General features: G+C 40.3%; 3 protein-coding genes across 3 annotated transcripts; 2 read left to right on the top strand and 1 right to left on the bottom strand.

Annotated features, from left to right (window-relative positions):
• Positions 1 to 267: 267 nt before the first annotated feature.
• On the bottom strand, positions 268 to 8,795 carry mdh1b (malate dehydrogenase 1B, NAD (soluble)). Its single transcript, XM_053477417.1, has 9 exons — positions 8,713 to 8,795; positions 8,418 to 8,530; positions 8,149 to 8,283; positions 5,971 to 6,113; positions 4,626 to 5,119; positions 3,575 to 3,716; positions 1,569 to 1,744; positions 876 to 1,015; positions 268 to 773 (listed from the first exon to the last, which is right to left on the bottom strand). The coding sequence occupies exons 1-9, from the start codon at positions 8,732 to 8,734 to the stop codon at positions 732 to 734; spliced, it is 1,407 nt and encodes a 468-aa protein (XP_053333392.1). The 5' UTR covers positions 8,735 to 8,795; the 3' UTR covers positions 268 to 731.
• Positions 8,796 to 9,084: 289 nt separating this feature from the next.
• fastkd2 (FAST kinase domains 2) lies at positions 9,085 to 13,555 on the top strand. Its single transcript, XM_053477188.1, has 12 exons — positions 9,085 to 9,179; positions 9,406 to 9,983; positions 10,146 to 10,252; positions 10,333 to 10,441; positions 10,543 to 10,666; positions 10,819 to 10,958; positions 11,035 to 11,207; positions 11,293 to 11,456; positions 11,552 to 11,776; positions 12,031 to 12,079; positions 12,314 to 12,428; positions 12,717 to 13,555. Exons 2-12 carry the CDS (start codon positions 9,435 to 9,437, stop codon positions 12,825 to 12,827), a joined length of 1,866 nt encoding a protein of 621 aa, XP_053333163.1. The 5' UTR covers positions 9,085 to 9,179; positions 9,406 to 9,434; the 3' UTR covers positions 12,828 to 13,555.
• A 278-nt stretch (positions 13,556 to 13,833) lies between these two features.
• Positions 13,834 to 22,191, top strand: gtf3c3 (general transcription factor IIIC, polypeptide 3). Its single transcript, XM_053476539.1, has 18 exons — positions 13,834 to 14,027; positions 15,040 to 15,130; positions 15,270 to 15,535; positions 16,360 to 16,483; positions 16,571 to 16,762; positions 16,852 to 17,017; positions 17,100 to 17,247; positions 17,337 to 17,436; positions 17,579 to 17,679; positions 19,198 to 19,369; positions 19,876 to 20,078; positions 20,183 to 20,284; positions 20,380 to 20,515; positions 20,626 to 20,851; positions 20,931 to 21,121; positions 21,209 to 21,333; positions 21,705 to 21,857; positions 21,990 to 22,191. The coding sequence occupies exons 1-18, from the start codon at positions 13,926 to 13,928 to the stop codon at positions 22,110 to 22,112; spliced, it is 2,721 nt and encodes a 906-aa protein (XP_053332514.1). The 5' UTR covers positions 13,834 to 13,925; the 3' UTR covers positions 22,113 to 22,191.
• Positions 22,192 to 22,759: the final 568 nt, after the last annotated feature.

Raw genomic sequence — 22,759 nt, 5'->3', positions numbered from 1 at the left:
AGTGTGGAGAACAAGCGAACAATGCTCCATCACTTCGTCGGAAGTGGACATGAAATAATTCTCATCATTCATTGTGCCTCACTTCCAAATAAGGGAGCTTGAAAAGGGATTTATATATCAATTATCATTATTATAGAGGATGACATAATTTTAATACAGCATAATTATTTTTAATTTAATTAAATCAATAAACCCTTAATATTATATGTAATTATATAATCTGTATAAAAAATAAATACAAAAAACTGCGCAATAATAACAAATTTCTCTGTAAATCAATCAATACATTGATGTATGTGTTTTTACACATTTCAGTAGTATATGTTTCATAATAGTATCAGTTTTTGTTTCAATAAATATTCATGATTTAATGTCCGCAGTATGAAAGTTCCCTTAAGCGACATTTCCTGCACAGGGAGTAGGGAGAACACTGTGGAATGGAACACAGCCGATGTTCCATGTTTTGTGTTTGAATTTTTAAGTTGAACTTTGTCTTGAACCCATAGCATACCTCCGTCACATGTTTAAAATCTGTAGATTGTTCAGTTGTAGGTCCAGTCAGTTAGTTGTCTCACATCTGTTTTGCTTATTGCTGATTTAATCTGTTAGGTTTACTGTTGTTGCTCTTGTGCATAATTCTGTTGGTCATCTGGATTGATGATCCCTGATTGGATTTCAATGTTAATTAATAAGGTCTTAACTTCTGCATTTACGCCGTCCTACATCTTTGTTCATTGACTTCCCATCCTTATTCCAGCTGCAGCGGTCTTCTCCTTAAGATAATGAACAGCACACACAAAAGTGCTAAATTATGTTCATTTCTGATCAATCAACTTATTTTATTCTTTTTCTTTTTTTTCTTGCTATGCGCTCACCTCTGTAATCTCACTAACAGCGGCCTCCAGTTTCCTTCCCAGCTCTTCTGTGATGATGATGTCTGAACACACCGACCACTTGCCCTTCTGGAAGGTCACGGGGACGCAAAAAACGAGACCGTCAGGAATACCGAAGTGCCCTAGATGATCCGAAAGGGTACATGTGTGGAAAAAGAATTAGAGTAAAGCATTTACTGCTATTATCCATTCCCACTTTGTAAGAAATAAAACACTATGCTGTGCCGTTATAGGAAAACAATCAATATTGTGGTGGTGTGATAAAGCAGATTAAGTTTTATCATACTGATGCTGTTTTATTTTCCTCGAACAGCACTTTTAATGTTTTATTCCACAGAGGTTTGGCAACAGTTACAGTTTGCCAAATATTATTTTTTAATCTGTTTATCAGTTTAAACAAGTTCTTGCTAACTTTATAGCAGCTACAAACAAAGTCTTAACTGTCTCTCCTGGAGATATCTTAAAACCTACAGCTTTACCGTTGATTGTTACGAAGCACTCAGGCTGGAGGATACATGCTAAATAGTTTTTAAATAATAAAACTTGTCAAATTGTGTTTTGGTTGGCTTCCATTTTCTAATTTTTGTATTAAACAAACCAAATGTGACCTCACAGAAGAGAAAAGCTCCTCCTCTGAGTTGTTACTCAGCTCTGCAGATCTCTGGGGGGACATACCTGTACTGATTACACCCAGAGAGAAGATCTCCTGAGAAGAGGACTCGTTGATCCACGCGTTCAGAGCTGTAATTATTGCTCTGCTTGCTGAAATAGCTGCAGGCCTTTTGGTCTTGAGGGAAATTTCACGTCGACGTGCGCCGACCAAGCTCGGGAAATTGTTCTTCAGCCATTTTCTGTCAAAAGGAAACGTAGAATTATTGAAATAATAAATAACATAGGAAAATGGTCTAGAGGAGGTCTAGAGAGAGCTAATTGGCCGAGCACTCTCAGAAGGGAGGGATGAGAGGTACTTGGTGCTCCCACATTAATCGCGGCTCTACAGCCAATTAGGGGCGTCTGTGAGCTCACGCACGCGGAAGGATCGGATAGCGCTGTCCTCCGAGTGTGTTACGCCGCCCCCAACGGTCCTTTAGCAAGTAGTTTAAAAAGATGTGGTCGGCTGGCGTCACGTGGTTCGGAGGAAACTCGTGATTGTCTTCGGTCCTCCCGACTGAGTGGTAGTAGTAGCCTTAATGTGGGAGACCCCTAGTGATGGGAAGGAATTGGAAAAAAATCCAAAAAAAAGGGGAAATGTAACAGTTTTGCTGACTGTTGAGACTTTCTATGTTGACCTTATTGACCACCCATTACAAAAATTGTGGACAAGCCTTTACATCCCTTCGCTATATTGTTATTTTGATGACGATGACGCTAGTAGGTGTCAAGACTTCCCAGCCAATAGTTTCACTAAAAGGTTCATTTCCTAGCTTGTTGTAGTGACATCTAGTGGATAAATTTTGTGTAGCAAATAGCAGTTAGTCTTGCAAGCAATTTTGTGGATTTTGGGATCACGTTCTATCTACATGATTGTTCCTGATCCTTTATAGACTGTAAAACAATACTGGAAATGTTTATCCAAAATCCACAATAATTCCTTTGAACAGTTGATATGGAGATGTATCAGCTACTTCTGCTCTGTAAAGCTTTATAACGGCTCTAATCTGAGGTGCTGGTTGTTAATTGTTGATTTCTGAAGCTGGTGACTCTAAATGAACTTCTCCTCTGCAGCAGAGCTCAGTTTCGGTCTTGCTTTCCTGGGAAGGTCTTCGTGAGAGGCAGTTTCATCATGGAGCTTAATGGATTTTACCTGGTGCTTGATGGGTTGTACTTGACAATATTATTCTTGCAGGAACTCATCCAGAAAGGCTGACCTCTGTGTCTTAAAATAACAACTGACTGTTGTTGTTATTTCATTACCTAATTCCATATGTGTTATTTAATAGCTTCAAAATCCCACCAAAAATGCAACAAAATGAAGCAAAGGGAATGTTGGTGCACATCACTACAATTTCTGAATCTCTGAAAATTTAGTGAAGAACAAAATAACATTGACTTCGTTCTAGCAGTGAATTTAAGTAATGACCTTACTTGGAGAAATGAAAATGGTTACGAATAACTGTATCCGATACACAAATTAGGGACTAAGGATTCAATACACAAAACAATGATTAAAACACACACTAAAGAAAATTAATTGAAGAGGGAAAGAAAATTAGATATGGAACACTAGTGTTTATGAGATAGATGAGATAGATGAGAGGTATTAATGTAAATCAAAAGTTTGTTGTGTGTTTAAGAAATATGTGTTTATTGTGAAATGCAAAAAAAAGTGGTTTTCCTGAATCTTGATTTAGGACTTTATATAGGAAGGAAAATAATGACAGAGTTCACAACAATGATACATCCATGTGAACAAGTTTGACTAAAGTCAGTTGAAGCGGCAAACAAATCGTTCACGTGATTCTTACAAAAGTGGGGTTTTGTTTCTCATTGGTCATGTGACACTAAGAGACACAACACGCCGCGAAGCAAGGCTTTATTTGTAACCCTTCTGCTCGAGTAACTGAGGTGGCTTAGATTTTGTCCTAAAAAATTAGATTTAGGTCAGCTCAGGCTTGTAACATAACCTTCACCCTTTTGCAGAGGTTGTGTTTTTTAGGCTTGTCCATTGTTTTATTCCTTACCTATCATAAACCGTCTCCAAGACGTCCTGCGAGAATCCTTTAGGGCCCCAGATGGCACCTTTATATCTGTAAACCTTAGCTCGCTGGAGGTCGATGTGGAAACGACCGCTGATGTTTCCCCAAATAATGACATCGGTGATATCTAGGTCATAAAGAGAAAAGGTTAAAGCAGGACGGTACAAGAGAAAACAATTTTGGAATACATTTTTATACATAATATGGAAACAGCAATATATTTGTTTTAATGTTTTTACCTTTTTTTTTTTTTACTTAAAACTTAAATTGTGTCTAAACCCCGCCCAATGTATAAGGACATCCATCATACAGTACTGTGCAAAGGTCTGAGAAATGCTGTAGAGCAAGGACGGCTTCAAAAAAACAAAACAATAAAGGCCCGTAAATAGTTATTAATAAAACAAAATCAATATTTAGTGTGATGGTGCTTTGAGGACCCTTTAGTTTAAAGTACACTTTGTGCAGTTTTATAAGGAAATTGGCATATCCCATTTTTGTTAGTTGACTGGGATCAGAGCACGGGGTCAGTGATTTTTTCAGTGACCCTGAAGCAGACAGGGTTAAGGGCCTTGCTCAAGGGCCCAGCAGCAGGTGACTGAGCTGGGGCTTGAACCACTGACCATGCAGTAGTCAGTAACTCAGGCTTTTGTACAGTATCACATCCATGACAAGCTTGGTTTCTGCTTTATACTACAAACCAATTCCCTTTATAAACCTTACTGTATAAGCCACACTCAGTAAATTGGAAACACTTTGACCCACATAGAAAAAACATTATGTATTCAGCACTACATATCTCACTTGACCTGTTTAAACCAGTTTGGAAAATTAACTGTTGGTTTATTTATGAGGGTGGAGATTTATGAAAATCGCTGGCAATTGGGGCGGGCTGAAGGAGTTAAAAACTGTTCAAATGTTGACCACTACAACTTTACCATCAAAGAGCTAATTTACGTCCCTATTTACATTAAGCACATACATATATACATTTATCGTAAAGTGAGGAATCTGTCGAGCTAAACTTGTTATCAATCACCATGGCTTTTCACCGACAGCTGCGTCGCGAGCTGAGTCCTCGCTTCTCCTTCCAGTTGTGTTGCAATCGCCACGAAGCATCGTGGATCCACAGAGGGCGCGTTCTCAATCAGGAGGCCGCACTTCAGGTTGAGATAGACGTCTCCTGCCACCAGCACGCGTAGATCCTTACCCGCGTTGTCCTCGATCAGACTTCCGTACTGACTAAATCTTTCCACCACTCGCCTCAACCGCTGCTCCGTGTCCTCACTGTGTCCCCAGTCGTCCAGGAGGACTATCAGATCGGCTGACTGGAACGCCTGACTCTGGTCATTGTGGATGGTGATGTCGTCGAGCCGAGGCAGAGCCATGTCTTCGACTTCCATTTTAAGAGCTAACAGAGAGTCTTCCTTGGCGTCGATGTCTAAAAAGTGGAGGCTGATGGGAGGCACAGCGGTGAAAACGCTGGATGTGAAGAGTAACGGGACGAGGTGGTAGCAGATAGGGTGTAGGGCACTGCAGAGATAGAGACAGTGAGATATTAAAACTGCGCAGTTTTAGTAAAATGAATAATAAGACAGGGTGTCACAGGTAGTCCCCGACAAGTTTGACAAAGTGAGTCTTAAATCTGTCCCCTTTTCCCACACTGCCATCATGTGGCCGAAAACCATAATCGCGTCTAAGGAAATGAATTCACGTGTGAAATGTAAGTGTTTACTCTGCACATTTAAAATCGCAAGGGGAAGCTGTTTTCCTCCGTATTTGGACTGTGAACTCTGTTCTGTTGAGGATTTTCCAAAATTAGCATTATCCACCATCAGGACAGATTTACAGGACAGACATTTTCTATCATCGTGCTCCCCGGATTTTTTGAAACCGCTGAGGTCGACTTATTTCTCCCGCACCCCGTACGCACACACATACAATATACTATAAAACATTATACATTTTATATATTTACTTACACCCAAAAAATATTCTATACAATTGTAAATATTGGTATTTGGTGCAGTGCAGTGTCTATTGTTTGTACAATACATGTGAGCTCCTTCCGTCATTAAACCAGAGGTAGAACCACATTCGGTTTGTATCCGTGGAAATTCGTAACTCGAATGTTCATAAGTCAGGGACTACCTGTAATCAGCTTGATTTGGGAGGAATAAAGGAATAAAAAGATGTGACAAATAGTGGAAAATATCCAAGAATAGGAAGAATGGGAGAAAAATGGGAGCTGTGTTACTACTGTACATAATCAACGACCGGATGCCGTGATAAAGCACAGCCCCTAAAGGAGATAACTGGACATCCTGAAAGGTTGGATTCTGCTTATATCCAAGCATGACATGAATAACAGGACTGACGCTGACCTGCCGATCCAGATGTGGTAAGATCGGTGGAGTTTACGTCGTCGTTCTTCGTCCTGAAGTTGTAGCTCCATCGTCTGGAGGTTCTCTGCTGCAATGTTCAGCATTAGCTCTGAGCCCATGTCTGACGTGATCCCATAGTAGCCCTGAGAGAGAGAGAGAGAGAGAGAAAGAGAGAGGTCTTATTCACCGATACAAAAGTAAACACACTAATAAACTATTTCTAACTATTAATAAACTGTTAATAAACTATTCTGTAAACACATTGATCTCTATTTTATATCTCTCTCAAACTCATGTTTCTTAAGCCTTCAGAAATGTTCGTGGCGGGAGTCTGGGAGCAATAGATTCCAGATTTAATATATTGGTGATGTGTGAAAGACTCTTTATTCCTTGAAAGGATCAATCGTATTTTATGAATAAATCCACTAGTAAAAAGAAATTAATTAATTAATCAAATGAAAAAGATCATATGGAAGGAATCATAAAAAGGTTATACATGTGGAAAGAATAAGGTGGAAATGTAAATAAATCAAATGAAAGTTGAAATTAAATAAATGAAAATAGTGAAAATTATTCATAAGAAAGGCATGACGTGGAAAGAATCGTAAACATCTCATGAAAATTAATAAATCAGTATGAAACAAGAATCCTGTGAAAAAACTAATCATGTAATAAGTGAACTGTTTAAAAAAAAATATGTATCATGTGGGAAAATAATTCAAGTAAAAAAAGTGAAAGAATGTAAAAAAAAAAGTGAAAATTTATTTGTGTGGGAAAAAAGAAATCATGGTAGAAATTGTGTATTGAGTATTGAGTATTTTGTTATAAAGTATAAATACAGGGAAAATAATTATTGTAAAAAAATTATGAAAATGAATGATTGAATTTTGTAAAAGGAATGAGGTTAAAATAGAAATGCATTATGTCAAAATAAATGATTTGTGTATAAAAAAACAAGTACTGTAGAATAAATTAAATTTAAATATAAATAAATCATGTGATAATCATGTGAGAATAAATTAATCATATGTAAAATATTTTGGGTAAAATGAATCAGGTGGAAAAAAAAGATTATGTGATAAATAAATTGTGTCACAAGTAAATAAATTGGAATGTGAAAATAAGTAAGGTGGGGAAAATGATCCACGCGATAACAAACTAATTGTGGAGGAAGGAAATGAATTGTGGCAAAGAAATCACATGGAATTTTGGAAAATTAATTTTTGGAAATTAATGAATCATGTTACAAATTATACAGTTAAATAAATGTGAAAATGGACGAATAATGTGGAGAAATAAAACCATATGTAATAAACGAATTATGTAAAAAATAAATCTATATAAATAAAGGAAAAGTTTAGTCTGTACATTGGTCAGAACTCGCTCTTTCAATCATATCTTTATGTTTCCTACACTAGAGGACCTGGACCTTTTCTACTCCTTATTTATTTGTCTAAAGTTTAACCTGCACCGTCAGTTAAATTAAATTAATAAATAGAGTTGAAGTTATGAGCAGTTATCTACCGGATTATAAGTCACGCGTTTTAACAGCGTACTGCGCATACGTCAACCTGTGGGCGCGTCTTAAATCGACCGCTGGACAGAATATAATGAATCTCCTGCAGTCCTCAGATCTCTGCCTGAAGTTTAACCTGCACCATAAGTAAAATCTAAATGTTGAGTAAAAGTGATGTTATGAACAGTTATGTGCCAGATTTAATAATCTACTTTAAAATCATCTACTAATGCGCTACTGTCTCAATGTAAACAAACACCTGCACCAATAGATATTAATTAGAAACAATAAAGTGAATATTTTTACTGGGATTAGTTCATATTTTCACTTTGGCTGAAATAACAGCGCTGAAGTGGTATAAGTGAATTTTAACAGGGAGTGTATTTGTCTGACCACCAAAGAAGGACAACTTAGTGTAAACAAGGCGTAAGATACTCAACCTTACAGAATGGGATTTCTTTGTATTAATAAGTTAGACAGAGAGTTCTGCTGTACAAAAACACACACAGACATGTACGTGGGCTTCAACCTAAAATTAATAATGATAATAGCACTGATTACATTAAAGATCAGATCCTATATTATTAGATTAAACCGTTTAACTATTTACACTCTTAGCATTATTTTACTGATGTGATGAATATCTCTAAAGTCGGTGTAACCTGTACATATTCCAGAAAGTCACTGAATCCCCCAAGCAGCGTGCCCTTCCCTCCACGCTCGGTCAGCTCCCTCCACACCATCGGGCTGCTCTGGTGCTTCCAACCATTTGACGAGCAAGTGTCCTGAAGCCAGCTCTGCCAAGAGGAATTTAAGGATAAACACTTCTTAAATTAATTAGCGGCACTTAACCAGATGGGTAGGGACTGTGTGTGAGGTACCGTAGGTTTGGGGTGTGTGTGTGTGTGTGTGTGTGTGTGTGTTTGTGTACCTCCCAGGCTTCGGGCAGCACACAGATTTTGTGAATGCGGAAATCAGGCAGGATACGCTGCAGCAAATCAGCTAGAAGCTCAGCTTTGGCATAATAAGGACAATCCGCCTTTCCTATCCAGAGAAATACACAATTAGAGAAAAAACATGTCTTCTATATAAATGTTGTTATTATAATCACTATAACATAATTCTTTGTTTCTGCTTTTCATTAAGACATCTAATTAGATATAATTTGCTGTTTTAAACAGAAACAAACCAACAAATTATATATATATATATATATATATATATACCTGCTAGGACAAACTTAGCCATTCCTCCTCAAGTCCTCCTTGTGTATAACAGTCGCCTAGCAACCTTTTGGTGTTACACAAAAAAGCGGTCGGCTAGAAACGCGTCCCAGGCTAGCGCGTTATACTATAAAAGCTTTTCGTTTAAACAAATAAAAAAAATAAACAAACAAATCAGTGAGAAATGTATTATTCTGTTTTATTGATGTTGATTTATGTTACGACGTATTACAGGATTTAATTTGGTTTATTTGTTAATCAGGTCGGACATATTAGTGGAAGCGCTAGAAAACATGGCCGCGGTCTGATTTAGGGATGTGTTACAAATCCCTTAGTGACGACTACATAGCGCGCTTTGAGTTGAATGACTTAGATGGGATATCTAGTGCACTCGATTTGAATTAGATGTCTGTTCGGGATTGACCCGACGAATCCATGCGACAGAAATGGAGCGGATGAGATAGTGAAGGGTGAGTAGTGTTTAAACTGACTAATTCTGGCAAATCTGATGAGTTTTAGGAATTAGTTTATTAGTTAACCAGATGTATAATGTGTAAATGATTAATTAGACGTAAAGGCTAGTTTGCTGCCTACTTAGATATCCAACCTAATTGAAGGTGACAATTAAATGTAACAGGAATTAAAGTGACCCCATGTGATTTTTGCTAACACACACATTTTGCTTTTTATTCTCAGATCCAGGATTGAATTAATCACTAATCAAGATGTTTAGGTTTGCTACCATCTTGAGCAGGTTTGCGTCACTCCCCCTGAACAGGACCGCTCTCCAGGTCCACAGATCCACAAGCCGGAGTGTGTGGTCCGGGGTTCACGGCGTTAGATGTTTCTGCCAGCAAGAAATCCAGACGTCGAACCAGACCGATAACGACCAGACCAGTCTGAGCCTGCGAGTCCCTGACCTGTCAGCGTTTAAAACGAACGAGACGAGAGCCGGGTTCTACCAGGAGCTGAAGGAGTGCAGGTCGCCTTCGGACATCCTGGACCTGGTGGACCGGTGCAAGGTGGCGCCCTGGTGCATCAGCAACAGCTTGACCCGGATGTGGCACGTTACCAAGAAGATGCCGGACGAGCGGAGGCACTGGGAGCTCCGGCTCATGGCCGAGCACCCGACTTTCGAAAAGCTGTGCCACAGCGCCAGGATGAGCGCGCCACGCATGAACTGTCACAACCTGGCGTTCACGCTGCTGTCCTTGGTCAAGCTCGGGGTGTCTCAGAGGAGCTACGTGGTGCAGTCCATACTCCGAGTCATCCAGGTTTCTACACTCCCTGCATCAAGACATTTCTCACTTAGTGGAGCGGTGTCTCTGATGGTCCTGGGGTCACGTCCCAGAACCTGACCTAAACACCCTTAAAAAAAACACTCAAACGCTCACTTATAAAAATCACATTTAGAACATGTTGTCGTGTCTTTCCAGGAACGTCTGAACGAGTTTGAGAACGAGAAAGCTCTCTCTGTACTCGCCGCCTGCCTCGCCGAGATGGAGAGCTGCAAAAACTCAGACGCGCTCAAACAGGGCTTAAAGTAAGACTCGTGAATCGTTTATATTTTATTTTATTTTTTACATTTCAGTGCTCAAAAAAATACCTCACTTCTCATTCAAGGCTCATCCTGGAGGAGCGGATTCCCTCCATCCAGAGCGTCATGCTTCTCCACACCACCATGCGGCTGTTCGGGAAAGACGCCTCGCCGGCCATTAAACATAAGCTAGAGGTCTGACCTGTTTGTGCTCCGGACATCCTTCCATACTGTTTATTGATACCAGCTTGAGAGCGTAACTCTGGTGTTTGTGCTTTTTTTTTTTTTTTTTTTAGAGGAAAGCTCTGTCCATGGTGGATCAGTTCACGCTTCTGAATGTGCAGTACATGCTGGACACGCTGGCCGTCATCCGGCTGAACTCCAAACCGCTCCTGGATGTCTGCAGGAAGAAGCTCGCTGGTAAGGATCTTTACTCCCAGGGGAGTTTTATTCACAAAAAGCCTTGTTTTTTTACTCTAGAAACCATAACTTAATCCTGGGTTGCCAGGAATGCAAATTTAAAAGATGCCGAGAAGTAATGGTGATTGGTTCCTCTTCTTCTTCTCCTTTAGAGAACGTACATAGCATTTCCTTCACCAGGCTGATGGCGGTGCTGAAGTCCTGCAACGACCTCGGCTACAAGAGCTCGCACCTCTTCACGTCCGTCTCCGAGTACTTGGCCAGTACGCTCCCCATGTGGAGCAACAAACAGGTCAGACATTTTCTCAAACTCTCAGGATCTCCATCTGTGTCTCGCTCCGCACCGACTAATCACGACGTCCTTATAGGTGCTGCTGTTACTCTTGGAGTTTACGAGACTCCGGTTTCGGCCCGTCGCCCTGATGGATGCTTTCGCTGAGAGAATCGTCCAGAAAGCCGACATCCTCACGCTCCGGGACCTGCAGGGCGTCCTGAAGTCCTACTCCTTCCTCAACCATCATCTGAAGGAAAATCAGCAGGCGTGAGTCAGGAGGCTTGATCAAGACAGGCGCCTTGTAGCATCAGACCGACATTTGATTTCTGTATGTATTTCCGTCTCTCGCCAGGTTTCTGGAGAGCGTGACGCACGTCTTAGATTCGTATCTTCCCAGGATGTCCGGTGCAGACGTCCTGAAAGCCGTCGGCTGCCTCTGTGTGTTCGGACACTTCCCTCGGGCTGCGCTGGAGAAGCTGCTGCGTAACGATGTTCTGGATGATCTTCTAAACAAAGGTCAGGGTTCGAGGATGCAGATTATGTTTTTTTTTAAGATTGTACAAATCAGTTAACTCACTCTCTCTGTTTCCTTTTCCCTGCACAACCTGCAGAAAGTCCATTTTACGCCAGACATGAGCGAGTGCTCCAGACGTTGGATCTGTGTTTGCGTCTGGACCGGCACGATCTCCCCGCCTCCCTCTCATCCATACCACGTCTCGATGGCTCACCTCCTCAGGGCCGGCTCGTGGACCCTGCGCTGCTCATAACTCTGAAGAACCTGCTTGGAGAGGATGCAGTGACCGACTCAGTCATCGAAGAAGGGCACTACTTTATCGGTAACTTACAAGACATCAGATTGCAACCCAACCCAATCCATTAAAGCAAACCCAATCCAATCCAATCCAATCCAATTTAGCCAACCCAAGCTTATCCAACCCAATCCATCCACTCAAGGTGGAGGTGCAAGGCGACAGTGCTAACCACTACACCACCGTCCCACCCAAGACAATCCTACCCAATCCAATCCAACTCAACTCAATCCAATCAAATCCGTTCCAAACCAATGTTCTCTTATTGTTTTTATTTTTAGACTTTGTGGCTACGCTGCCTCAGAAAACAACACAAGAGCAAACCAAGAGGTAACCTTGACTCCAGATATATAACATTGCATAACTCTTAAATTTTCCCCCTTTTTTTTTTGTATTGTTATAAACTGAATATATAATTAACTTATTTATTTTCAAACATTTCAGTACATAATATATAAAATGATTTGCAAAACAAAAAAACAAACAAAACCAGTTGTGATTGCATACGTATTCAACCTTTCCCCATCCAAAACAAACACGGTGCTTGTATTGTCGCTCTCGCAGGTTGGCGCTGCTCTGTGCCTCTCCCACCTCGTTCTGCTTCGGTTCGACACATCCCATCGGTGCCATGGCGATAAACCTCCGTCATCTCGAGCTCATGGGATATCACCTGGTCCTGGTGCGTTCATATGTTTTATTTTATAGAAAAAGTTTATGTCATTTAAAAAAAAAAAAAATTTTGAACCTTAAATAGACTTTATTTAATTAGTGTTAATATAGCGTCCATATCAACATCGTGCCTGTCTAGTGAACACCTGTACTGAATTTAGGATCGAACCTCTTTTCATTATCATAGATTTTTATTATTATTATTTTTTTTATTATTGTTTAGTGCTACAGTATTTGCAGCATTCCCCCCCCTCATTCCTCTTTTATTCGTTGCTCATTTTCTTCTTCTTTTCTTCAGGTGCCGATGCAGGAGCTAGTCTCTCGGAGCGCCGAGGAGAGGATCGACCTGCTGAGGAAATTAATTTTTCCCGAACAAGAAAACAGTGTCCAAGAATGTGAAGTGAAATAATTAAAAGTGTGTAACTGTGTCACCTTAAAAGTATTGTTTTTTTCCCGTCTTTCTTTCTTTCTTTCTTTTCCCTGGACAATCCAGAATGTTCACCAGGTCGCTCCTCTCACATTGCTATATATATTTGTATGAGTATTTATTGTCCCGGAAACGCCATACATTTTTGCTTTTTCCCATAATAAAATAAAAGCCAAACTTATAACATTAATAATAATGATGTGAAGCAAATCTGTTTCAGGGTTCAGTCACTTTGAGCTGCCCTTCTATAGGGTCGGGACAGACAGGACACCCCCCTGACGGACACCCCTAATATTCTATAGGTTCTGTTGGTGTGAGAAAAGAGAAACATGGCCACAGATTTGGGTTTGTCTATAAAAATGTTTTTGAGTTCAGTTGCTCTGGATCATCAGGACTACATATACTGTAACTTGGATGTGGTGTGTTTTATGTAAAAGCACATACTCCTGTCCTGCACCAAGAAAACTGTCAGGTGTATAAACCTAAGGCAATTACCACCCCACACGCTTACATAAGTAATGGCACCCTGGGGATAAAATGAGCAACGAACAGTACACTAGGTGTTATAAAAGTTGGTGATGAATCAGTTCTGCAAGAAATTAATAATCCGCCAGAATTTAACACTTCTAAGAAATTATGACATTTTAAGTAAATGCACCATGCCTGAATGTTTGTATCATTTGTATGCTGTTTGAATTCATTAAAAGAAAACTATTCAAAATAATGACCTCATCTAACTAATTAATAATTAATTTTTAATAATTACTGTAGTATTTTAATGAAATGTGTGCTTTGCTGGGACAGTTTTGTGCTAATATAACTTTTCTAAAATATGAACAATAAATTAATAATATAAACATTAAAGTACTAAAATATGAACATTAAATTAACAAAAAAAAAAAATGGCGGCGCCACAATTAACATACAACTACGCGTATGATTGGACGAAGCAGGCCACGTGACCATATCACGTGGTAGAACCCGGAACTTTCTAACAACATGAACGCAAGGTAGCTCAATGTGCAGGGAAAATTAATATATATTTTAAAAAAATATATACACTGTATATTTCATAATACAATGTCAGAGTCAAACCCTGAGCTTAATGATTATTTAGACGGTAGAATTTCCTTCGAGGAGTTCGAGAGACGAAGAGAAGAGCGAATAAAAGCGAGGCAAAAGGTATGTTAGTGTTAGCGCTTCGCGTTTAGGTTTCCAAACAGCGCCTCGTTCCCTAGATGACGTTCACTACTTAGGGGATTACACTTAGGCTTATACAGAATAGGAAGTGCACTATAGAATCAGTAGCGTGCCATTTGTGATTCGGCCCTGTTTCTGGTGACTTAATTCACTTAAAATGTATCATAGTTATATTTTTCCTGATTCCTTTTTTAAAAGAAAGACTCTAACGCATTTTTTATACCTATTTATGCATGTGTATCTGAATATTTATGTAATTATGACAGTTTACACATTAAATAATTATAACTTATAACTGTAACAAATAATTTATATTTCATTAGCTGATAAGCATTAATATTTTATGCGTGCTTATGAAGATTCAGAAACATGTTTAATTTTTGCATATTTGTTACACGTAAAATAAAAAATTATATATTTTTTAAATAATGATTTTATTTTTTAAAGGAAAAAAACAATCTGTCCAAATCTGTCTGGCCCTGTGTGAGAAATTAATTGTCCCCTAAATCTAATAACTTAATAACTAATTAAGCGTTTGCGATGACTGTTAGTGAGACTTTCACATCGCTGTGGAGGAATTTTGGCCCATTCTCCTTCCAGACTGGTTTTAATTTAGCCGCATTGGAGAGTTTTTAAGCGTGAACGGCCTGTTTAAGGATCTCAATCAGATTTAAGTCCGGACGAAGCAGCCCCAGCATGGGAAGTGAAGTTTAACTCTTGGAAAGTTTAATCCTATCCAAAAATCAGTTCATTCATAAATTAGCAAGGGGGCAATTACTTTTTTACATGAGGCCAGGCAGGTTTTTAAACAATGCATATGTAATATTAAAATGTGTTTAATTAAGTGTGACGATTATGTTCAAAAAATTTGAACACATTTGTCACACTTAAAAAAAAAAAAAAAAAAAAATCAGGAAGGAGGCAAATACTTTTTCACAGGACTGATGTGATATGATATTTGATAAAGAAAACCTGTTGTTTTTCCCGGGTTCAGGTCCAGGAGGACGCAGGCGACGCCTCGGATGAGAATGATGACGCTGTTCCGAGCACATCGATGCAGAGCTGCAAGCGCAGACATCACACATGTACGTTATTGCATGATCTGTTTCCAGGCCTGTCAATTATTTTATCACATTACACTGATGTCACTGTTATAGTAGTTTGCGTTTTTGTTATATACACACTCAAGTGTTGTGTGCTGTTGCTCTTTTTTTTCACCTCTAGTTGGCGCCGAAGAAGGCGTCAGCCCGTGTGTTCAGAAAGCCTTTGCTTCCATACTCAAGGAGGAAGACGAGGACCTGGAAGATGAGGATGAGGACGATGGCGACGCAGAGTGGAAGGACATCGGGGAGCTTTACGCGGGCGGTGATGGCACCGGTGATGGTGACGGCGACGGTGACAGCAACAATGACAATGACAATGACATGACCCCGGGGGACGTGTTCGCTCTGGAGATGGAGCTGAACCGGGAAAATAAGAAGATGATGAAGGTGCTAACAGTTAATAAAAATTTTTTATATGATTGAAATATATAATCATATTTTAATCATGTATCATTGTATAAAGTAGGGCCGGACGTTTTGATAAAAAAAAAACTCACATTGCAATTATTTTATGTTTTAATCTAAGATATTAAATTATTAAATGTACCGTTTTGTATTTGAGTGTATTGAGAATGTTTGTCGTATATTTATTTAGCAACTCTCAATTAAAAAAAAATATCAACAAACAAACTTTACATAAAATCTGCACATTTATCAATCATATGATGACACTGCACCATTGTAGAGATATTGAATTTATATATATATATATATATATATATATATATATTACAATAAATTATATTTATAAAGAAATAACTAACTAAATAAATAATACTTTCATCACCGACTAAACAAATGCTCTTTTGTAGTTTGTTAAATTATTTATATATTATTTATATTTTTTATTATTTAGATATTTTTCTTTTTTTTCTTATTTATTATATTGTTAAACAGAATATTTGATGAAACGTCTTTTTTATACATACAAAAATGAATACCATTAAAATTTTATATTAGTTTTTTTTTATAATGCAAACATTTAAAATTAAAATTATGTAATAAATGATTTAAATGATACTTGAAAATTTCATTAATATAAAAAAAATACTAAAACGTTTTTGATATTGTTGCAAATTTACAGTTTCAATCAGTTTGTAGTAAATACAATTAAATAAAAAAAAGTTTTATATAAAGTCCATGCTGATCATGTTCTGACATCGTATTTCTACGGTTTTCACAATGTGTTTTCTTTCTGTGCAATATTTAAGGACCGGCGATCCCGCAGTAAGCTCCCGCGTGCGCTCCGAGGTTTGATGGGCGAGGCTAACATCCGCTACGCTCGCGGAGATAAGGACGACGCCGTTCTAATGTGCATGGAGATCATCCGCCAAGGTGTGTTTCATGTTTCATGTTTCCACTGTACATGATTAATAAAAAGAGTGTCATTCTTGGACATCGTCTTTTCCGCGGGTGTCGTAGCTCCCCTGGCGTATGAGCCGTTCTCCACTCTGGCGATGATCTACGAGGATCAAGGTGATGTGGAGAAGGCGCTGCAGTTCGGCCTGATCGCCGCGCACCTCAACCCGAGCGACTGCGATGAGTGGCTAAAGCTGGCCGAGATGTCGCTGGAGCAGGACAACGTTAAACAGGCCATCATCTGCTACAGCAAAGGTCAGGACGGAGCCTGTTTGCATTAGAGATCGACATGTTTATCTTTTACATCTTGTATAACCTGTATAGCGTTCTCGTTGTCTTTGCAGCGATTAAATACGACCAGAGTAACGTGCGGTATCTCTGGGAGCGCTCGAGTCTCTACGAGCAGGTGGGCGAGCACAAGCAGGCCATGGACGGCTACCGGCGCATCATCACGCTGCTGCCCCCTACTGATGGAGAGCACTTCATGCAGCTGTCGCGCGACATGGCTAAGTATGTCACTCTTAGTGATTTATCACCATACACTGCTCTGCACCATTGGTAGCTTTTAAAAGCATCTTTTTTTTGAGATTAGGAGCTACTACGAGAGCAGCGACTTGCCCTTAGCGATCGGCGTGATGGAAGAAGCTCTGTCCAGGCATCCTGAGCTCGTCACGCACGAGTTTGTTAACATGGCGGCCGAGCTCTACATTGCCAACCACCATCACGCCAAAGCCTTAGAGGTGAGGAGTCACTTGGATATCTCATCTCGAATTACCAAGCATTAAGACCTGTTTTTTTTTATTTTTGTCTAAGTGTTTGTCTTGTTTAGATTTTGATTAGGTTTTGTGGGATCGTCCTTGAGAGAGGAGCAAACAAAGAGGAAGCAGAGAATCAGGATGAAACAAAGGTTGAGGCTACAGAAGCACAAGGTAAAAGACGTCTTGATTCTAAGGGGATATTAAAAGCCGGTGAGTTTTTACTGTATCAATTGTGCCTTTTAGCATGGTGGGAATGTTTAAATCTGCTCTTTGCTCGCTCTCGTTCTCTCTCGTTGTATCTCTTTGTCTGTAGGAGAAATTGTGGACGTGGTGGTGCCTGATAATGTTCCTATAGACATCAGGGTGAAGCTCATGGTGTGTCTAGTCCATCAGAATGTCATCAAACCTTTGCATGTAAGTTCACAGATATACTGTACGTTTTGGGAGAAATAATGTATTCCATTCTCACTGAGATCCTGATGTAAAAAACATCACTAGATGAAGCAAGATATGGGGGATGGAATAGGATCTGACGGGATTGGTGGGATGTGATATGGAGGGTTATGATGAAATGGAATAAGTACAATGCATCAGGATACAGTAAATTGGAATACTGTACAGTACAATGCAATGTTATGGGGTGAAATATTATATAACATAATATGGTAGCATTGGGATGCTGGGAATATTGAATGTGATATTGGACGGGATTGGATATTATAGAATGGCGTACTTTCGGACCGGAAGACCTAGTGATGGTTGTGGTAGAATGGGATGGGACATCATTGGATAGTCTGGGATGTGACATGAATCCGTGATGTGAGGGAGGGGAATGGATTGATTGTTGTAAGATGGAATGGGTTTGGATGTAAAGTAATAAAGTGTTTGGGTTAAAAAGAAGGGATGGTATGGAAATTAGTGGAATATGATGGTTGGGATGGGACTAGGGCTGTAGCTATCAAATATTTTAGTAATCTACCGAAAATTTAATTGATTAATTTTGCTTAATGTAAATATATAAGAGAAACAAATATAAATTGGTTTTCTTTTTAGAAAAATTAACTTTTATTTTTTAAATGCATACAGCATTTTATCAAAAATAAACATCGTCATTATTTACAATACAAGGAATAGCTTAATACCCCTATCTCACTTATCGTACTATGGTACACATTAAAATAAATAATTATACAAAAACACTAAGTTGTGCAATTTAACTTTCAGAACTAAAAGTTAAAAAATCTACAGCTTAGGCTTAACATAAGCCTTTACTAACAATTTCTGTCATTTTCTTTTGCTGGTTTCTTCTTCTCTTGGCTCGCTGATATTTTTATTGCCCCCTTCCATTTTGCAGCCCGCAACATAACACTCCCTCAAATCAATACACAGCTAACTGTTTGCGTCTCCTTCAGCTTTGTGGGTGACATAAGCGCTTCTTCTTCGTCTGTGTTTAGTGGCAGCTTGCATCCGGAAGCGCGCTGTGTCACACCAAACAAATAATTGCGCAAAAACATAACACAAGCTTTTAAAATTAATTAAAAGAAGCTTTAAAGCGAAATATTTTGCCTTAATCATTTTTTGTAATCAAATTACTCGAGTTACTCGATGAACCTTTTTAGCCCTAGATGGGACAGTGTTGGATTAGGGTATTTTGGAATGGGGGTGGAATGTAATGAGATGATGTGGGATTGAATAGGATGAAATGGGATTTGAATGCATATGATGGATGGGATAGAATGTCAAGGAGTGTCAAATATTGAATAGCATACATACATACATATGGAATAAAATGGCAAATGGTTTATCGGAATAGAATTGGATAGAGTAGACTAGTGGGTATTGTATAACTCACAGTCCTTGCGCATGTACCTGAACTTCTGGCTGAGTGTACAGTTTCCAGGTCTTAACCCTTGACCCTTGTGCTCGCTGCAGGCAATGGTGACGTCTATGATGGAGCAGAGTCCGGAGGAGATGGGTGATCTGTATCTGGACGTGGCCGAGGCCTTCATGGATAAGGGCGAGTACGGTTCAGCCTTGCCGCTGCTCGCTGCACTCGTCTGCTCTGAGAGATACAACCTTGCCGTAGTCTGGCTTCGTCACGCTGGTACAGGAGGGTTTTAGTTTTTCTTTTGCTTCATCTCTGTTGTTTGATTTAATATTATTCCTCCCTCATATCTTGCCTGAATTATTGGATTGATGTTTTTTTGCTCCATTTTTCTTTAGCTTTTACATTTCTTTTCAGTCTTATTTTATTATTATTTGTTTTTCTCTCTTTTTTTTGGTTTGTCTTTGGTCTGCCTTTAATTTAACTTTCTTACCCACCGCCACCTTATTTTTCCTTAACCATGTCTTTGGCTTGCCTTCCCACCAATTTTCAGATTCTTTGTCTTTTGTTTAGATATGGTCTCCTCGGTTTTCTTCCTTTGTTTGACTCCTGTGCATGTCATTCGTTTGTCCTCATTTTTTATTTGGACTTGTTGTGTTTTCGTCTAGCTTCTTTCATTGTCTTTCGTTTAGACTCCTCGTCATTTGTCTGACCGCCTTCTCTCTTTCTTTAATTCACTGGTTTTCATTTAGCGATAATTGTGCCCACGTCTTGTCCGTTTCCAGAGTGCCTGAAGGCCCTTGGTCATTTAGAGGTGGCTGCTAAGAGCTACAGTAAGGTGGTGGAGATGGCACCTCTGCATCTGGAGGCACGTCTGGCGCTCTCCACCCTGCAGCAGCAGCTGGGTAGACCTGAGTCTGCCCTCGAGGCGCTGGAGCCCATGTACGACCCCGACACCCTGGTCCAAGACTCCTCAGCCGCCCAGCAGGTCCGTGTCCAGGCTCACGCTCACGTCGGCTTCTCCAGTGCCGTGCCCTTTGTAAATGTACAGCGCCTCCAACCCCAAACCCAATGTGTACTCTTCGCTTTCAGGAGCTGAAGTTGTTGCTGCACCGCTCCACGCTTCTCAGATCGCAAGGCCGAATCGATGACTACATCGACACTCTGCTGACCATGCTGTCCATGCTGCTTAAGGTTCGTCCTTCATGTTGTCTTTTTTTGTACAGTTTGTAAAAATCACAAGATGCACAGGATCTTTGCAGTCTTGCAATTATCTTCTCGCCCTGTAGGTGGCGATGGTAAGAGCTCAGGTGTGCCTGATTGCTAACACGTCTACTGGAACTAGGCACCTGCGCCTTATCAGGGTGTCCAAGAACACGCTGTCTGAAATCGAGGACCAGGAAGCGGCGTACTTAGACGTGACAGGTTAGCCGCGCTAGCTTTGGAATGGCAAACAACCACGTTACAACCGCGGCGAGCTAAAAAACATCTCTTAGTTGAAGTAAATTTGTAACCCGGTTTGTTTTTCCGCGCAGGAAAAACGAGCGTGCTGTCTCGCGAAGACTGGTGGAATCTGCTGCTGAGCTGCCTTAACACGCTGTGCGAGGAGAAACGCTTTAACGAGGCCGAGCTCCTGGTCGACTCGTCGCTCGAGTTCTACTCGTTCTACGACGACCGCGTCAAGCGCAAAGAGCTCGAGTTCCTGGGGCTGAGCGCCGCCTTCCTGGACCGCAATTTTCGCAAAGCGTACGACTACATTAGGTGAGTATTTTACGTCGGAAGATCCGCGCGTCACGTTCAACGGCAAAATCTATCCTTCTGTGCGTTTTCTGTGTCTCAGGTTGATGCTGATGTCCAGCGTGGAGCGAACTCAGCTGTGGAACATCTTCAGCCAGGTGACGATGCACTCGCAGGACGGACGCCATCACCGCTTTTGCCTGCGCCTTATGCTGAAGAACCCGGAGAATCACGCACTCTGCTTGCTCAATGGCCACACCTCGCTCGTCTCCGGGACCTTCAAACACGCGCTCGGTGCGGCACAGAGCTCTCGCAACACAACTAGCGGGTGATATTTACTGTATAATTGTGACATAAGTCTTGATGTTTGTTCGTCGTCAGGTCAGTATATGCAGGCGTTCAGGAATCAGCCGTGCCACCCTCTGCACTGCCTGTGCGTGGGGCTTACCTTCTTTCACATGGCCTCACAGAAGTTTGTCACCAAGAGACACCCGTTGGTGCTCCAGGTACGTCTTTGAAACAGATTTACTCATAACAGTAAATAAACAGCTGGACCGGGCAGTGGTGGCTCAGTTGGTTAAGGCTGTGGATTACTGGGTTACTGATCGGAAGGTCGGGGGGTTCGATCCCCAGCTCCACCAGGTTGCCACTGTTGGGCCCTTGAGCAAGGCCCTTAACCCTAACTGCTCCAGGGGCGCTGTATCATGGCTCACCCTGCGCTCTGACCCCAGTTACACTGGGATACTCGAAGAAGGAATTTCACTGTGCTGTAATGTATATGTGACAAATAAAGGCTTAACTTAGATAATATGGAAACGTGAAGCATGGTGGTGGCGGCATCACGGTTTTCATCTGACCGATATCTCTCTTTGTGCAGGGTTTCTCCTTTCTGTGGCGTTACGCAGAGTTCAGAGGTCACTGTCAGGAGAGTTTGTATAATCTAGGTCGTGCTCTGCATCAGCTCAGTTTGACCCACTTGGCCATCCATTACTATCAGAAAGCCCTGAGCATGCCGCCTCTCAGACTGGAGGTCAGTACCACAGCAACAACAACAACGTTGTCTCGTTTATCAGACGCGTCTTAAAAACAAAAATAGTCTTAGACGTTATTTTACACGGCATGTAATCTTGGATATGAGCATCTCTCTTTGGTTGTGTTTCAGGGCATCGAGGACGATCACATAGATCTGCGCAGAGAAATCGCTTATAATCTTTCACTCATATACCAAGCTAGTGGCAATATCGAAATGGCCCGCTACTACATACACACATATTGTGTTATTTGAGTGTGTGTGTGGCGGCCCCCCACGACTCACAGGACAAAGTGGTATAGACAGTGAGTCAGTGAGTTAGTAAGCAAAATGTTTGTATAATAATTTTCTACTTGAATAAAGCTATTTATTGTTGATACTGTTGTGCGTATGGGTTTATATGTGTTTTAATGATTTTTCCACAAGGTGGTGCTAGAATTGCAAACCATTAAATACACACGTTTGTTGAGATAATTTTAAGAAAATTAACACTGAAACTTATATAGACCATGTTTGGAAAAGTATCTATTTTTTATTCAAAGGAAAAAAATATTTACATTATATACAGTATGAGTTATATGAGTTTTTTTTTTTAACCCACCCACATAACCACCCATTTGTGGACAGTTCCACCCCAGAACCTATGGCCGTTCTACTAGAGCTAACATTAACAAGGACTGGGAATTCATTTTTAATAATACTGGGGACAATACCAGCCTGTTGTTACTTTTAGACACGGATGTCAGCCTTTTTGGAATAGTTCTTGCAAGAACAGTGTTATTAAGTGCAATTCTAAAACCCATCAAGCACCATGATGTACCTGTCTTTCATGAAGACCTTTTCAGGAAAACAAGACCAAAACTTACCGCTGCTGCAGAGGAGAAGTTCGTTTAGAGTTACCA

The sequence above is a fragment of the Clarias gariepinus genome, chromosome 18, assembly GCF_024256425.1.
Source record: "Clarias gariepinus isolate MV-2021 ecotype Netherlands chromosome 18, CGAR_prim_01v2, whole genome shotgun sequence".
Lineage (NCBI taxonomy): Eukaryota > Metazoa > Chordata > Actinopteri > Siluriformes > Clariidae > Clarias > Clarias gariepinus.
Note: the sequence above shows the minus strand (reverse complement) of the source record. Positions and strands in the feature narration are given on the sequence as shown.

Coding starts and splice junctions, on each gene's coding strand:
- mdh1b (XM_053477417.1), bottom strand. CDS start 8,734: ATGGCTAAGTTTGTCCTAGCAG. Junction 8,531..8,712: donor GGCTAAGTTTGTCCTAGCAG/GTATATATATAT, acceptor TTCTCTGGATAG/GAAAGGCGGATTGTCCTTAT. Junction 8,284..8,417: donor TGCTGCCCGAAGCCTGGGAG/GTACACAAACAC, acceptor TCCTCTTGGCAG/AGCTGGCTTCAGGACACTTG.
- fastkd2 (XM_053477188.1), top strand. CDS start 9,435: ATGTTTAGGTTTGCTACCATCTTGAGCAGGTTTGCGTCACTCCCCCTG. Junction 10,442..10,542: donor CCATTAAACATAAGCTAGAG/GTCTGACCTGTT, acceptor TTTTTTTTTTAG/AGGAAAGCTCTGTCCATGGT. Junction 11,457..11,551: donor GGATGATCTTCTAAACAAAG/GTCAGGGTTCGA, acceptor CACAACCTGCAG/AAAGTCCATTTTACGCCAGA.
- gtf3c3 (XM_053476539.1), top strand. CDS start 13,926: ATGTCAGAGTCAAACCCTGAGCTTAATGATTATTTAGACGGTAGAATT. Junction 17,018..17,099: donor CTGTCGCGCGACATGGCTAA/GTATGTCACTCT, acceptor TTTTGAGATTAG/GAGCTACTACGAGAGCAGCG. Junction 20,285..20,379: donor TGCTGTCCATGCTGCTTAAG/GTTCGTCCTTCA, acceptor CTCGCCCTGTAG/GTGGCGATGGTAAGAGCTCA.